The sequence below is a fragment of the Schistocerca americana genome, chromosome 6, assembly GCF_021461395.2.
Source record: "Schistocerca americana isolate TAMUIC-IGC-003095 chromosome 6, iqSchAmer2.1, whole genome shotgun sequence".
Taxonomy (NCBI): domain Eukaryota; kingdom Metazoa; phylum Arthropoda; class Insecta; order Orthoptera; family Acrididae; genus Schistocerca; species Schistocerca americana.
In genome coordinates, this window is record NC_060124.1 from 102,632,959 (window position 1) to 102,650,315 (window position 17,357).

A 17,357-nucleotide genomic window follows, 5' to 3' on the forward strand; every position below is an offset into this window, starting at 1 on the left:
CTGTGTCCAGGGACCGTTTTCTGTTAATTTTAAGAATGCTTCACTTCCGTGATAACTCTGTCAGCAATAAGGAGACAGGATATTTAAAATTAGGTATATTGTTGATAAAATTTGCACAACATTTTGCAGCACATTTCGTCCGTACCAAAAGCTCTGCAACCCTCCAAAAGAAGTAGGTTTGGAATAAAAACATTTGTGCTATGCAACTGCCAGACGGGTTATGTCCTGGATTTCATTGTTTACACGGCCACAAATACTGAACTTGACTTCCACAATCTGGGGAAAAGTGGCGACATAGTAACAACATTGATGAAACCATTTTTAGGAAGGGGACATATGCTCTATGTCGATAATTGGTATTCAAACCACGACCTGTTCCTCTGGCTTCATAACCATGGAAGAAACACATCTGGTACTATTTGCAAAAACAGATGCAACATGCCAAAATTACGGAACTAAAACAAGGAGAAATACAGTTTATGCCCACTAACACAATCCTTGCGATGAAATGGTGTGACAAAAGACATGTGTGAATGCTGACCACCTGTAATACTGCAGAAATTGTTGAAATGGAAAAGACAAACAGAAAGACAGGTGAAAGATTACGGAAACCACAATGTGTTGCAGACTACAACAAGAGTACGGGTGCTGTTGACTGCTGTGACATGCTGCTGAGTTCAGTGCAATCAGTGCGAAAGTCTGTCCAGTGGTACAAAAAGTTCTTTTTCCAAGTAGTGGATCTGTGCATTTTAAATGCCCATGCTCTCCACAGAGTAGTAACCGGACGAAAAATGCAACTAGTGGAATTTCATTTGCATCTTGTAAGAGCTTGTTGAAGCTTATGCAAAAGAATGGAGGAAAGCTGGCAGAGGAAGATGCTCTGGAATGAGAATCCTCTAAGATTTACTGAGAGGCATTTTCCAAAGGCCACCGAGATGGAAAACTCGAAGAAACGTACGCAAATGCGTTGGTGTGCAGTATGCTTGAAGCAGAAAGTGCGCTGAGAAACGAGATACGAATGTAGAGCATTCTACATCCCACTGAGTGTAGTGCCATGTTTTGAGGCCTATCACACTAAACAAAATTATTAACCATCTATAATCACTCAGAAGAGAAAAGACATTGATAATTTTCTAAAAGTAAATGACAACAAAAAGGAAATAAAAATTATGAAAAATACAAAAATTGTATACAAAATAAAAAAAAAACAAGAAATATGTTTTTAACATCACCAGTGCCTACAAAGCCCAGATTAAAAAGGAAGATGGAAAATATATTCAGAGGGTGTAAAAGATACTCCAACACTTAGGATTTCTGACTTTGAAGCCATTTTACAAAAGTGTTACTGCACTCTCAAAAACACAAACTACATTTCTCAGATGCCATTAAATCTATTACATACGTTAAACATAAAATTAAAACAAGCGTAGTACTACATTGCTGATTTAAACAATCATCACATTTGTTTGCATGGCCATCTTCTGCAGCAGATCTAACAATTAATTATTGTTACCTTTGCCATCTTAATCTTACTGCAATTAATGAAGAAGAATTTCACACTAGACACGTTTCACTTTTATTTACAAAGCATCTTCTGTGGTCATTGGTGTTCTTGCTTCAAGTTTACATCCTTTGCACACCAATACTTTTCCTCTCTTCATTAGCGGAGGTTGACATCTAAAGACAACGTCTTTGTACACATATAGCTGGCAGCTTTTTTTGAAGTTGTCAGCTTTGTCTTCCGCTGCATTGGCACTAGCTCACTTCACTTATGGAAACGGCAAAAAAGACTGCCAGCTATATGTGTACAAAGACATTGTCTTTAGCTGTCAACCTCCGCTAATGAAGACAGGGAAGGCAGTGGTGTGCAAAGCATGTAAACATGAAACAGGAAAACCAGTGAATACAGAAGATGCTTTGTAAATAAAAGCAAAACGCGTCTGATGTGAAATTCATTTTCATTAATTGCAGTAAGCTTAAGATGGCAAAGCTAACAATAATTAATTCTACATATTGTTTATTACAGTGATTCTTAGCAACATCCACAGTTTCAATGCACATCATGTGTGTCCAGTAATTCATCTGCAGATTCAAAGCCACGGAAAAAGTATCGAGATACATTGTGTGTCAGTGATCACACTTCGAAGGCGAGACAGCTGCGAATGCCCTGGCTCGAGAAATATTCAGCACCTCAGGGCGTGATCGGCCAAGTGGTGAGCTCAGCTGCAGGCAACAGTCTGTGGGGAAAGCCATTAGCACAGGTAACAGGTTTAGGATGCCTCAACGGCGCGCTCGACATGGCTGCAGCAGCCAAAGGGTTAAGGGCATTGTTACCTGCAAACCTGAAACACTGTATTATACTTCCTCGAATTTCTACTCCATGGTCATTTAGAGGGCAGTGGTCAATCACACTTTCTAAGAACAGATTGAAATATTCTTTGGTGGGAGGAGTGGCCATCATTTGAGGCCAATTGAGGATTAAAAAGTATGGGGCCCAAGGTCGAATACTGACAAAAGTTGGGAGTGTGGTTTGATGGTCCCTTGCCCTTTCATAATACAACAAAATCCGAAGAAACACACAATGACTGACTGACACTGAATGGTTAATTGGACCTATTTGCGGAGTTACTTTATACACTTAAAAATGCCATTATCTGAAGAGAGAATAATTGTCATTCTGAGCAGGAACTACAAATACTCTTCAGCCCTCTTAATATTGATCCCAAAGAGATGAAGCAGGTAAAATGAGGTGCACAAAGCAGCTTGCTTGGAAGTGCACAAGCAGACATTCTTGAAATGAAAGTCTTTTGTAGGCTAGTTAGCAAGATTTATAAAACACTACCTCCCACTGCTTACAAAGTCCGCCATTAAAGGGGGAAGGTGGTATGAATACATAATATATACAGGGTGTACATAAAGTCCAGGAACAATTTTAATTATTCATTGCACAAGAACTAAACAATTTACAGGTGTCATTCATTTTGCATTTTGAAGAGAAGCTCTGAAAGTTGTTTCTACAAACATTCGATATGTGAACCATGAGTGACCCGCCAGATGTCAATATGGTAATCAAATTCTTACCATACCCATCCCAGCATGGCTTGTCGACTGTGGCAGTTGCTTCCCATATTCTCTCCCAGAGCTCTGCTATATCATGTGGTAGAGGCAGTACATACACCAGATCTTTAATGTGTTCCGGAAAAAAGTAACACAGAGTGCGATCTGGTGTTTTTGTTGAACTTCAACACACAGAAAGCTCGCTCCGTACCTGAACTTATCATGTTTGTGACTAACGCTGACTATCGGCAAATTACCAAACTATGCTGTGGCAGTATATACATTTGGGGGGGGGGGGGGGGGGAATCTTTTAGGGTTTCTCTTCAAAATGAAATATGTATGATATCTGTACAACGTTTGGTTCTTGTGCAATAAATAACTGAAAGTGTTTCCAGACTTTATGTACACCCTGTATCAAGGGCATACCCAGGATCAGAACTGAGGAGGGGGGCAGGTCATACTAGTCTCAGGAAACAAGGACTCGAGACAACATACAGCACTTCTTATTAAATAAAACAGTAAACCAGTGAAAAACTGCTTTTGATAAACATTTTAAATACAAGAATGCACTTGAACGATCTGAGAAAACATGCAGCATTTCTTATTAAATAAAACAGTAAACTAGTGAAAAACTGCGAATATCTTTGGGGGGGGCGGGGGTGTTCGCTGGGTACGCCCCTGCCCTGTATTATGTCAGTAAACTAGTGACCATATTGCCAAAATTATAGATTGTTACTGGAAAACACCAGAACAAACCAGCACTGAAGTTAGCAGCTGCTATAAATAATATGGCAAAAATTAGGAACAACAAAGCAAATGAATAACAATAACTGAAATACCTGGCTGGAACATTATGTAAAACAATGGAAAGAATCAACTCCCATACAACAGATCAATGTGTGGAGCACAGAAACTCTTTAACAGAAAACAGCATTCACACAAGCTTTTGGGCAATAGCTCATTTTCTAGCACAGGTACACACATTTACAAACACAGACATTCACAACACAGGCACCGGAACAGACACTACCGCGGTCATGGAATACGAGTCTTGCTTTTGGGTGGTTGTGTGTATTTTATGTAAGTAAATGATTAAGGTAATGCATTAAAAACATTCAAAAACATTCATACTTACAGTTCTGTCACTATGCATTAATTCCATGATAACATCAGCAACATCAGAGAGCATGTAGGAATGCAAGTAGAAGACACAAGCATGGATTAAATTACTAATGAGAGTCTGTCCATGTTCACGGATGATACCTTCAACAAGACTTTTTCGTATTTTGAAATCTGCTTCCTCCTGTAAACCAAACAATAAGTGTTCTTACATCACAGCATTTACAAAAACAAAGCACATTGCATGGAACAAAGATGTCACCTAAGATTAGCGAATGTCAATGGACATTATGGTTGGCCTTGATATCAACAAAAAACGAGACACACAAAGATGGGTGGGGATGGGGGCTGTAATTGTATACTTGATGGCTAACATTCAATAAAGATTGAAATTTCTCATAATTAGAGACAGAGCAGAGCGATCTGCATATATTATTGATGAGCTTTAATAATCAAGATCTCATTCAGTACCATTTATTCTTGATGACCGGTTTCAAATTGAAGACTCTCATCCTCTGAGCTTCTAAAAACTTGTTATATGTCCTGTTTCATTATGACTGCATCACACATGACATGTTGACATCATAGTGGATAATATGCAGCACATTCCACACAAGTTTGTTAAAAACAGAAACAGGTTTCGCACAAATAAAAACAATAGCTAAAAAGCATTCGGTGTACAGAATTCAACACCATTCTTCAAAAATTTTGGATTCACGATGTATTTCACTCATGTAAATGTAAACATGTGCACAAATATGCACTGTTCTATTTGTGAGAACCTCTTTTCATTTTTGAGAAACCTATGTGGAATGTGCTACATATTATACACTATCATGGCAACATGGCCTGTGTGACACAGCCTTTTTGGAACAGGATATCATTCAACTCAAACAGGTATCAGACTTGATGTGGAAATAAAGGACAATATTTCCGTTATAAATAACTTGATATGAAAACAGTTGGCATCTGTAGATCTCATTCACCCTTTAAACTTCAATAAATATTTCACTGTCTCTTACCTCTCGAGCTCTTCCTGAGTGTATCAGATCATAAAAAAACTTCATTACTGATGCATTGGCATCTCTATGATCTAAAGTGCATGCAAGTAATGCACATTGTAAAATAGAAGTCAATGCTGCACTTTGCAGAAATGCCACTGGTGCTCTCTGTAAGAACCTGTAATGTAAAATGTGGAACAAACTGTTACTGAAAAAGTTGTACATGTCAAAAGCATTAAAGCACTCCATATTCAGAGAAATTATATTTTTCAACTAATAGCCCCGTGTGTCAGTTTAATAATGATTCAGCACTACACTGGCATATATACATATTTTTCACAGCCAAAGTGATCTTTCATGAGAGCAATTCAAATACATGATAATATGGAAAAGCTTAAAACAAATGGGCTTGTCTTCATTGTGAATGTTGTAGTGAGGAACTAGACAAAACAGAGAGGGGAAAGCGATGGAGAAAGGACAAGGAAAATTCATAAAAGAATAAAATAAAATAAAGCTGTCATCAACAAAGAGGTTGGTTTGAGAACCACAGTGCTTTACTGTGCATCATCCTATTAAAAGTAGTATACTGTTGCCTTCCTACGATCTTTGATCTGACTTAGTCTGCCTGTTGCAGGGAGGCCTATGGTTTATGGTTTAACATGGGCATCTCACCATTTTTTTTTTACATTAACCAGCATTGTCAGAGATGAAAACTGACAGAGGAAAGTCCTAGGATTGACAGGGAATTGAACCAAAGGCATTTAGATCCATAAACTACACATTACAACTGAGACACATGAGTAATACGCTTCAGCCAGTCAATAAAGACCAGTAGGGAACTTCTCTGCATCAATATTTAACCCTTTGATTGCTGGAGGCACACCATCTGCTTAACATGCTGAGGCCCGTGGCATAATCCAGCTACCTTTGCTAAGTGCCTGTTCTTTGAGCCGCCGCTGAGGTCAGAGCAGCTCGCCCTGCCCCACTCGCCCTGTGCTGAATGTTTCTGGAGTGACTGTGACTCCAGATGAAGCACTCTGCCCTCTCACAGCTGATACAGAACAAATTCTCTCACTACATAGTTTCTCTGAAAATGAACTACTGCAGAATCAAACCAAATCCTTCAAACTACTTTCTAACACTAAGTAGTTTGTTTTGTTTACACGATTTTTGTAGCTTATGATGAAAGTGATGTGATTCGTTAGATTTACTTCAATTGTTTACTGTTCTTTCTTGCATACCTGTTTATAACATGCACATTTCTCTATGGGTTCCTCACTGTACTACCCGAAAAACGAATAAATTAAGCCACAGATTACTGTATGTTGTTTTTGTTGTTCAAAATGTCGTATTACATTGTTTATAGGAGAAAGCAACATACGGATCATCTTTCATATTGCACTATAACATCGAAATTTACTGTGAGCAATGGTAAGAACAATTTTGCTTCACTCTGTTAAATTTGTTTTGTGGCGTGTTTGGAAATTTCTCCATCCAGGCATAGATGCAGCCATTCTTTGCAGATAGTAGTCAGTGCTGTTACAATTTGTAATCACCGGAAGTGATTGATTGTCTGCCACAGATCTTTTTTCTTGTTGCATGTAAGTACTCAACAGATTTTCCAACATTTGAAAGCTGTGAAGTCTCTGTCTTGTTGTTAGCACATTAAATTCACATTTCAAAAGATTCAAAGTTATGAACTGTAAATTTAGGAATTCCTTTTACACTTCATGAATATATTTTCCATTCGGGTTTGGACTGGCACTGGTGAACTTAATATTTTTTTTTTTTTTTTTTTTTTTTTTTTACTTTTTTATAATTTTGTTTTTGTTTTCAAAGTTTCTTTCTGATAGCGTTCTTGTATTTGTTCCAGCATCTACGTGTTAGCATAATTTTCTTGGAATGCTCACTTGTTATAATGTTTGGAAAATGTCCTTGATGTTTGGAAAACGCCCTCCCACAAACCTTAGAGGATTTTTATCAGGACACCTTCCCCTGGCAGCTTTTCTGTGCTCTGATGCATGTGTTTCCATAATTTCCCTTACTAGCGACAGATGAAACTCCGATATCGGCATTTTATGACATGTTAGTGACCTGTGTAGGATATGAGCATTTAAAACACACAGGTCGAGAACATGAGAAAAGAATAGCTTATACCACTTCATTGTTTTCTGTATACATTCAGCAGAGCTAAGCACTGTATCAGAAGGGTCAATCACTACCAAATTCAAGTTATAATCTACACTGCTTTGTGGTTTCTCTTGGTGAATAAATAAAACCGAATCGTTTCATCAGCTATATATTTCATATTTCAACAGTTCTTCTGTAAAGAATAACATGAAAACTGACAAAATACTTGGCCCATTCCCTATTTGACACACACATCCCAATAGCATATCATCAAATGAGAGATTAACTGGCTGATAATCATTTTCTTTCCAGTCAAATTTATCACTAAGGCATGATATCTTCATAGGTGTTTGTCTATCACTTTCCGATTCTTCAGATTCATAACAACTAACATCTCTTGCTGGAATGTGAGAATGAACTGACACACCTGCTGACATGGACAGTTTATGACTAAAGCTTTCGCGTCTATGGAAGAGCTATCACTTTTATCAAAATCAAGTAGTTCATTATCACTGTTGTTCCTAGTGATAATCTCCACGATGTCTTCCTCAATGCACCCACAACGTCTTGGCATTTTCTTTGTAAAATACAGGATGCGAAGAACACTGATGTAAATTTCAATGAACAGCGAACTGCAGTGTGAAATCTAGGCTCACAACTGACAAAGAATCTGATGACAAGCAGGCGGCCAGAACTGCGAAAGGCTACTGAGATATGGGGCAGAAAGTCTGCTGTGCAACTTATCTCGTCATCAGCACTCAGGCAGCAGTTCGTCTATACGCATCTGCGCTAAGGAGCCGCCAAATGGGTGCGACTTAGCTCATCAACTGCACTAAGGGGAAAACTGGCGGCTGTGACTGAACACAACAGTAGCACCCAGGACACAGCAGGCAGCACGACGTGTAAACTTGTTAACAGCAGTCGAAGAGTTAAGCATTACTGCAAGTGTTTCCTTATCAATACTGTGTAGACAGTAGACACAGTTAAGCAATACCAAAATGTTTGAAGTTAAATTATTCAGAATACCTTGAACAAGTGATACTCTGTAGCTTATAAGTAATGGAAATGTGACATGTATTTTAGCTAAAAAATACCCACTCCACTTGATCATTATTTTCATTTTTTCCCCCGAGAAAAACTATAAAAAAATAAACATTAATAAAATCATTAAAATTCTAGCATTTCACACTTAAAAATTCTTTTATATCAATTTAAGTAATCGACAATACAAGTTACCACTTTATTTTATCTATTTTGGTTAGAGAACACCACAGCTGTTTTTGTAAATTGCACTGTAGGAAATACTGCAACCAGCCACAAATTTTTTCGAATAATTTTATTGTACCATGACTAGTTTCAAGCCTGAACGCATCATCAGATGTTAACATTGACTTCTTTGCAAGTTTTAAAATTTTGTCCTAAAACATAATAAAGTTTTTGATTACACAGTTTTTCATTATATATATCATTTTTGGCCCAACACAGAAACACAGAGATAAGGATCGAAGAAAACTTAAAGATATTACATTTTGCTAGAAACAGAGTACAGATGACTTTGTTTGAGGAATTAGAAATATACAACTTCAATAAACCTGATAGCAATGATCAACTACAATTGAAAAACCAAATGTACCACCAAAATTTCATACAACTACAACTCCTGTAACTTAAAATGTCAGAAATCATAATTAACTGGCAAAAATAAAAATCTTGATTGGCCATTAGCATCATCTATAAAAACCTAAATAATTAAATGTCTAACTGCATAAAATTATCAGTACTATAAAGCAGTAGCTTTGAAGTAATTGACAAGTGTGCCATATCTGTACACATATCACTTTCTTTGTCACACCAAATCAGCAGTTGATGTAAACAAATATATCTACCATCTTGTATTTATTTCAGTTCATTGATCAGGATGGACTGTAAAAGAAAATCAAAACTGTGTCTTATAATATGTAAAGGAGGGCTTTTCATCAAGTAAGTACAATGTATAGAGCATATATGAGTGTAAAAAATATGTAATCACAAAAACTTCATTATATTTTAAGATGCAAATGTAAAACTTGCAAAGAAACTAATGTTACCATCCAGTGATGAGCTCAGGCCAGAAACATATAATATACAATAAAGTCATTGAAAATGTGGCTGGTTGCAGTATTTCCTACAATGTAAAATACTAGTTACATAACGAAATAATTCTAGCAGAGGAGTTTCTAATGCTGCTAATCAATTTTTGTCCCTCTTGCAACACTTTCCTGGCTTTTCTCTAATGCATTTCTTTGCACCACCAAAGTGACATACATTATCTATTTTTGTAGTATCAATGCCTTTGCATTTGTTGCACCCTTTAGCGAGATCATAATAGAATACCTCACCTGCCAAACTGTAATATCTAATTTTTCTGCTTTGCACTTCTTGTACACTTATTATTTCGTTCATATTCTTACAATCAATGTCTTTTAGGAACTTCAGTCATTGTTAATACTAATTAGTTAATTTTGTCTTCTTCTTTCTTGAGCAGTTTCTTGCTTGCTGACTGTCTCATTTAGCCCTTTTCTCTAATTTAATCTCATCCTTCACTTGTTAAGTTTTCTTTCAACATATTCACTCTCTTCTATTATCAAGACGAATGGACTTCCTTCTTCTCATCTGTTTCTTTTCCTTACTGTTCTTTCTGTTTCCTTCTTTCAAATTCACAACTGGCAAGATCTCCACCTTTTTTATGTTTATGTTTTGGCATACCGTTAAACTTTAATATTTCTATACCCATTAAAATTCCACTTAAAACACGTTCAACACTTTAAAGAATTCACTTTAAATTTATTTCACTTGCTATAACTTTCACTTTTCCTTGATCTGCTCTACTCGACTTCCAAAAGTAGACTGATCTACAGAATTACACCATTCTGAGCTGGAAGATATCCCCAACACAACAGGATAATGAAACATTTGTGAACATTGGCAAACATTCTGGAAGACTCTTTGACACCCACATCTTCAAACCCAACCTCTGCAGCTCCAAACCTAAATCTCCAAAATGTCCTTCATGAATGGGGAATGGAAGGGTACCAAACCCAATGACACCCATGGGGGTAATGTGGCAGTTTGGAGAGTTATAGCAGCACGCACCATTCCTGGCTTCAACTGTAACTTTGGGCAAGTACCTATGATCAGCAGCGACAGCGTTACAGAAGACAACATCTCTTTCACACTACATTTATCTCTAATGCATAGTGCTTTGTATTACTTAATGTGAGTACTACATTTTCATACAATTTAACTTGCCATCCCAAAGATGTTTGCCAGTAACATTATATGTATGATAGTTTTAATCAGCATATTAATTGTGGACATTATGTTTTTGTCACTGGCAATGTGCTTAATATCCAAAGATGTCGATTCAGTTGTTTATGTAACAGATTATGTAATTTCATTTCTAACTTACATTATATGTGCTAACAGAAAAATAAATAACAATAAAGGGCAGTTTATGTCTGTGTACGGCATATTTCCAATAAATTATTTAGGCTTGTTGTCATCAGTGATTGAATTGCTGTTCACAGGTTTCTTTTAGTTGATGTGTGTACTTTACATTTTCCAATGTATCAGTAACATAAATGACATGCTATGTTAACAGTTATTACATATATACTAAGATTCTACTGCTATTTAAGCAGGACTATTAGTTTTTGTTGTGTTTACAAGGGAACAGAGGTTTATGTAAGAGTAATATCCACATATTATTTGTGTTTGGTCTTACTTTTTCTTCCGTTCTGTCACAAGTTGTTGACATCCTTGAAAGTTTCCATAGATCCTTTAAATAACAAGTGTGCTAATAATCAACATGTAAATAAATTATATGGATAATAGAAATAAGGTAAGAAAAGTTTTGGCAGAATGAAAATAATTTAGGGGTAAAGGATACCACTCACTTAACAGTAGAAGCCCTGAGTTGTCGACAGGCACACAAAATTAAAGCTTTGGTAGCTTTCACACAAATCCTTTAGTGAGCTACAGTTCATGGCCAAAAAATGCATGCATGTGAACCCAAGCATATGTGCGCACATGCAGTTGCACTGTTCTAGCTGTGACTAGAGTTTGGGAGGTACACTTGGGGGAGGGGTTATGTTGGGAGGAAGGGGGGGGGGGGGGGAGCAGTAGATGGAGAAATACAGGGAGAGTGGGAAAGGGGTAGTCAACACCTCAGAAGAAGGCAGGAGATGAGTGGGATAGAGATGTGGGAGAGACAGACAGTAGGAGGTGACAGTACAAACGAGGGAGAAACTGTCGGGTAGAGTGTGTGGGTGCAGTGGGTTAGTCACAAATGAAGCCAGGAGATTACAGAAAGAAGGATGTGTTGCAAGGATAACTCTTATCTGCATAGCTCAGGAAAGCTGGTTCTGGGGAAGGTCAAGATGGCACTAGTTATGAAGCAGCCACTGAACTCAAGTGTGTGTGCTCAGCAGTGTGGAACTTGCAAATGTTGTGCTCAACAGCATGTTCCATCCCTGGGAGATCAACTCCGCTCTTGACCACAGTTTGCCAGTGCCCATTCATTCTGGTGGACAGCTGGTTGCTGATCACGCCAACATAAAATGCTGTTTAGAACAGAGCTGGTATACGACATGCCTGCTTTCATAGGTAGCCCTGCCTCCGATGTGCTAAGACAAGCCTGAGAGTGGACTGTAGTAGGAAATTCAGGGTACATGAATTGGGCAGGTCTTGCACAGGGATATGATTTTTATGGCAAGGGATGAATCAGGATGTTCCGTAGGGCGAGTGAGTGGCAGAATACTACTTTAGGTGGTTTAGAATGTCCCTCATTTTCAGCCATGACTGTAGACAGTAGGAATTCTTACGAAGGGCACAGTTGAGATGCTACAGTCCTTTACCAGGGCTTCTACTATCTAATCATCATGCCCAGAAATGACAGATATCCTAGCCCCAATCCTCCCTACCCCTCATTAAGTGATATTCTGCCACACACCCAACCTACACATGTACACAGTATATGTATTATTCTTAGTTCATTGAAGGATTCGTCCAAAAGCTAGCAAAGCTTTCATTCCATTTTATGTGCCCGTTGACAACTCAACACATCTGCTATGTAGTGAGTGGTCCCTTTTACTCATGAATTATTGGTACGGATAATATATAGGGTGTTTCAGAAGTGACGGTCAATATTCAGCGACATGACAGGAATGATCATTTGAAACAAAAAAGTCAAGTAAACATGGGCTCTAAAATGCATACCTTAAGAGCTATGAGCAATTCCTGATCTTCGATACTATGAAACAAATCTCTTCTACTGCTAGCTCTTTGCTTTCCATACTTTGGGAAGTGGTAGTAGTATGGCCCAAAACAAGAAAAAAAGTTCAGTAAAAATTTACTCTAAAATGCACACCTTATGAGCTATGAGCTCTTCACTACTTTGGAACAAATATTTACTGGATTTTTCCCCCCTTGTTTTGGTCCATACTACTACTTCCCAATATATGGGAAGCGAAGATCCTGCACTAGAAGAGATTTGTTTCACATATTGAAGATCAAGAATTGCTCATAGCTCTTAAGGTATGTGTTTTAGAGCCCACGTTTACTTCATATTTTGTTTCAAATGATCATCCTGTCATACCCCTGAATACTGACTATCACTTCTGAAAAACCCTCTGTATACCATGAAACATTGTTGAAGCACATCCGAATTTCTTGTACATCTCTCTGTATTTTCTTTCATGGTTCAGAAACCTATTATTTCTGGAATTTCTCATCATGCTAAGTGATGCATTTTTACAGGTACATAAGATGCGGTACACTTCACTGGTATTTGGGTAGTGTAGTTGACAATCTTGGCGAGTGGTTCCAGTAAATTTGTTATGCAAACTGAGTATTCATATGGGTGTCAGAACCCACACCCACATTCATACCTGCACCTGCACCCACAAACAGGAGGATAGTTGTGACAAAGGGTGCAGAACGTATTGCAGGGAAAGAGGAGAAACTGCTGATAAAACAGTGAGAGTCTGTATGCGTAGAACTTTCAATCTAACTTAAATGGAAAACAGTGGGATGTAATGAGGAATAAGTTGTCGGATGGGGAGAGGTGAGGGGAGGGGAGCAAGAAGAAATGATGGAAGGAAGATAAATGTGAATTTCAAAAGTTTCCCAGAGAACTGAATGTTCAAACTAATTTCAGGCATGCAGCCAGTAGTCATTCAATATATTCTACAATATTTCAACTTGCCACCTGCCAGTCATCCTCAGGGAGCCATGGAAGACTGATGAAAATGTCCTCCACTACACAACATACAGAGCGCAGTGAATATTCAGAATATGCATCAGAATCAAGTTGGCAGGTGGATCACAGTACCTAGCAGCAGTGCCCTCGCTGGTGGGACTGCTGAACTCAAGCTGTCCTCTGGGTTGCCACTCAGTACTGTCATGGATGTACTGTGTCATCACTGATTAGAGCAAATCATGGAGATGGTACTGTTACATACCCTGTCCAACTGGTAGGTATTATCACAGTTTATCTGATTTTCCAACAGTAGTATTTCCACAGATTCTTTAATAATGGAGTCACAAGATGATGTTTCTGCGATCAGAATAATTGTTTTATCATACTCCATTGCTACCTTAAACAAAACATTACCAATAAAGGGAAGATAAGCTAAAGATTTTGCTGGCAAGTTCTCTCTTTATGCAGTTCTTGGCTCTTGGTTTTAACTGATAGAGCCCTGTTAATCTGCTGAGTACAATATCCAAATTGGTAGACAACCTTTTTATAGAGGATTTCAAGGAGAGAACAACCGAATCAGCTGCCTTTAAACCAACTGTGTTTTGGAATTATGTGGACAAAACTTTCATAATGTGGCCTCATGGAGAAGATAAATCAGTGGAGTTTCTACTACACCTCAACTCCATTCATAACAACATCCAGTTCACTATGGAAATAGAGAAAGATGTTATCTGCCTTTCTTGGATGTCTTGGTTAGCCAGAAAAACAATGGCTCTCTGGCAATCAGCTTATAGTAAGTAAACTCATACAATTTGTAATTACAAGTGTCAACTTGTCATACCCGATGCAAACTATGCATGTGCTTAACACACTTGCACACAGAGCTCACATGGTCTCAGATCTAGGTAACTGCCTAAAAGGCTTGCCCACCTAAAGGCAGTGTTCAGAGAAAATGAAAATTCTATCTGGCAGATTAACAGGGCTCAATCAGTTGAAACCAGGGATCAAGAAGTGGATAAAGAGGAGAACATGCTGGCTAAATCTTTAGCTTATCTTTCTTTTGTTGGCAACATTTTGTAAATTTCAGATGGTTTTCCACCCACCATCTAAGATAGAAGGCCTTCTGAGATCAGTGAAGGACAATCTCTTATTGTAAAAGGCTGGAATTTACAAAAACAATTCTGACCACAGCAACAGCTTTTTGGGACTCCATTATTAAATAATTCATAAAATCTGATGAAACTTGATAGTGGCCACTAGCTGGACAGTGCATGGAACTCTTTATCTCCACGACTTGCTCAAAAATCATTGAGACTCTTTTAGATTTGTCTAAGATCTTTGATTCTGTGAACCATTAGTAATTGAATCCAAATTAGGAACTCATGGCATAAGAGGTGTGGTACTAAATTTCAAAAGTTCTTACTTCTGCAAGACAATGTGCTAAACTATGCTATAAGAATGACGGGAAAATCAAGACAGGACTCTCACCTGTGGAGTCCCATAGGGATGTATTCTTGGGCCATTTTTGTTCTTTGTATAATATATTAATGACGTAACACTGCCATAAAATTTGATGTTTGTGAACTATGCTGACAACGCATCATTTATTATCTGAGGTTGTACTGAACAAATAGCAGCATTTTGAAACAATAAAGAGAGCTTTGGCCACATCACAGAATATCCAATACTGAATAAATATCTTAGGAGTAAAGGAGATCTAGGATTTGGAATAAATCCTTTCTTGAGCTAGAGTGTGTACACACAGAAGACAGTTGTGATGTAATTCTTGCTAAACTATAATCAATCTCATGTGGACACAATTAGCAAATCACTTCTGCAGCTGAAACACCAGATAAAAATAAATTTCTAGGCATTTTACTAGGCGAAAATCTTCCGTAGAGAGAGCATGTCAGCTACCTCTGTAATTGGCTACTGACTCACTAAAACAAATATAACAACTTACCCTGTCCTAAAATATATATACTTTAGCCTGCCCACATTTGAGATACTGGACTGAAATTTGCACTGAGGTTCTCACAGTCTACCTGTATAGGATATTCAGGTTTCAGAAGACAGTACACAGAATAATTTCTAATAATGGCAAATATCAATCCTGTACTGATTTCATCAAGTATAATTTACTGACTGTATGTAACCTGTGTATGCCCTTAAAATAATTATGTTTGTAAAAGAGAATTAAAAAATAAACACAATGAATAGAGACATTCATCATCATAGAGCATGAGCCAGATGAGATTATCAAAGATTAATGAGAAATAAAAGAACAAAAACAATCAATTTTGACAAAATAATTTAATTGGACAGATATAATAGATATTGGATTTATCTATCTAATTAAATTATTTTGAGAAATAAAGGAGCTACAGACCACAGCCTACTTCCTGATGGAAGATAGTTCTGTAACAAGTTGCGAATAGTATAACGCAACTCCATGGAAATCTTTTTAAGAGCAGAGCAGTTGTTAATTAAAAGATGGTTATAATCACTCAAAATTTTCTGAACCCCATTATTTATAGTGCTATTTTTGTATATAGTAAATCAGTGGCAGCAGATATTTACATAACAATATATAATGTGCTACTCATTATACACATTATTTATATTTATGGTATGATGATATTGTTCTAAAGACACAAAACATGATGAGTCTTTGATATAAGTTACCATGGACAAATAAGTAAGAATTGTTATTGTTATTATTATTATTATAGAAACTTGCTGCACAATTAAAACTTAGTGATGGACTGGAACTTAAAACAGTGACCTTTCCCAAGTGAGGCACTACCAACTCAGTCATCTGTGTGTGCAACACAACTAAATTCAAAGTTTCAGTCTTGATCTCTTTCCTATTGGCAGGGTTTCTTTCTCATAAACTCCTCAAAGAAACTAATCCACAACATGCACTTCACCCACAAGGTATTGCCTCTAGTGCAACTTCACAAGGTGCTTATCAATGAGGAAACTTACATTCTTAAGAACTCATTACCCAAAGCAATGGACACAAACATTAAACCTGTCATTTGAGAGCAAAGTTAGACAAGACTTTTAGCGAAATGTCTCCTAGGTTGTAAGCAATGCTCAAATAAAAGTTCTAGCCACATAATCTCAGAAAGGGTACCAAACATAATTTTTGTAGGAATAAGCAAAAAATCTGAGCTCTTTGCACATAATGATGTGTGTGAGCCAGTGGTCATGCAGTAGAAGACGGCTGTTGAGTACAGACAACAGTAAGTGCCAAAGATAACTGTTACAGATTGGTAAGAAATGGTGACTCCTGATGCCGTTTAGCAATGAAATCCTACCTTTTGTTGTGTGTTCTGGCAGTAGTGGTCTTATCTTAAAGCAAGAATGCAAACATATAAAGAAACAGGCCCACTCACCTATTCGAAAGACGTTAAAATTATAAGAGATTTTTAGCAACGTATTTAAGAACCAGTTAAAGGATAAAAACATTCTTACAAATGCCCAGAAACATGACAAAACAATTATCTCCATGCAGTTACAAGAAATTATTGAGCTGGTAAGTAATCGCCAGAAGCTTTCCACAACAGCACAAATTGAAGTACTATGCACAAAATAAACAGATCTTGAAACCACAGACATACAGCCCAGAGTTTTCATTGTATGACTTTCATCTCTGCAAGCTACTAGAGAAGTAGAGAGAGGTAAAGAAGAGATGGAGCTTAATAGCTAGTTGTAGACAAGTGAGAAAAATGGCAAGGTCACAGATTCAGAAAAGTGGCAGAGCGAACAGCACACAAGCTCAGATTGTCCCTTTCATGGAAACCATC

General features: G+C 37.5%; 1 protein-coding gene across 1 annotated transcript in view; it reads right to left on the reverse strand.

Moving 5' to 3' along the window:
- LOC124619467 (transportin-3) overlaps nt 1–17,357 on the reverse strand; it is a 205,794-nt gene that overhangs the window by 11,998 nt on the left and 176,439 nt on the right. Inside the window, exons 15-16 of the mRNA XM_047145867.1 lie at nt 5,199–5,355; nt 4,193–4,360 (exon numbers count right to left, since the gene is read on the reverse strand). Of these exons, the coding sequence (XP_047001823.1) occupies nt 4,193–4,360; nt 5,199–5,355 (325 nt within the window). The remainder of the gene's footprint in view (nt 1–4,192; nt 4,361–5,198; nt 5,356–17,357) is intronic.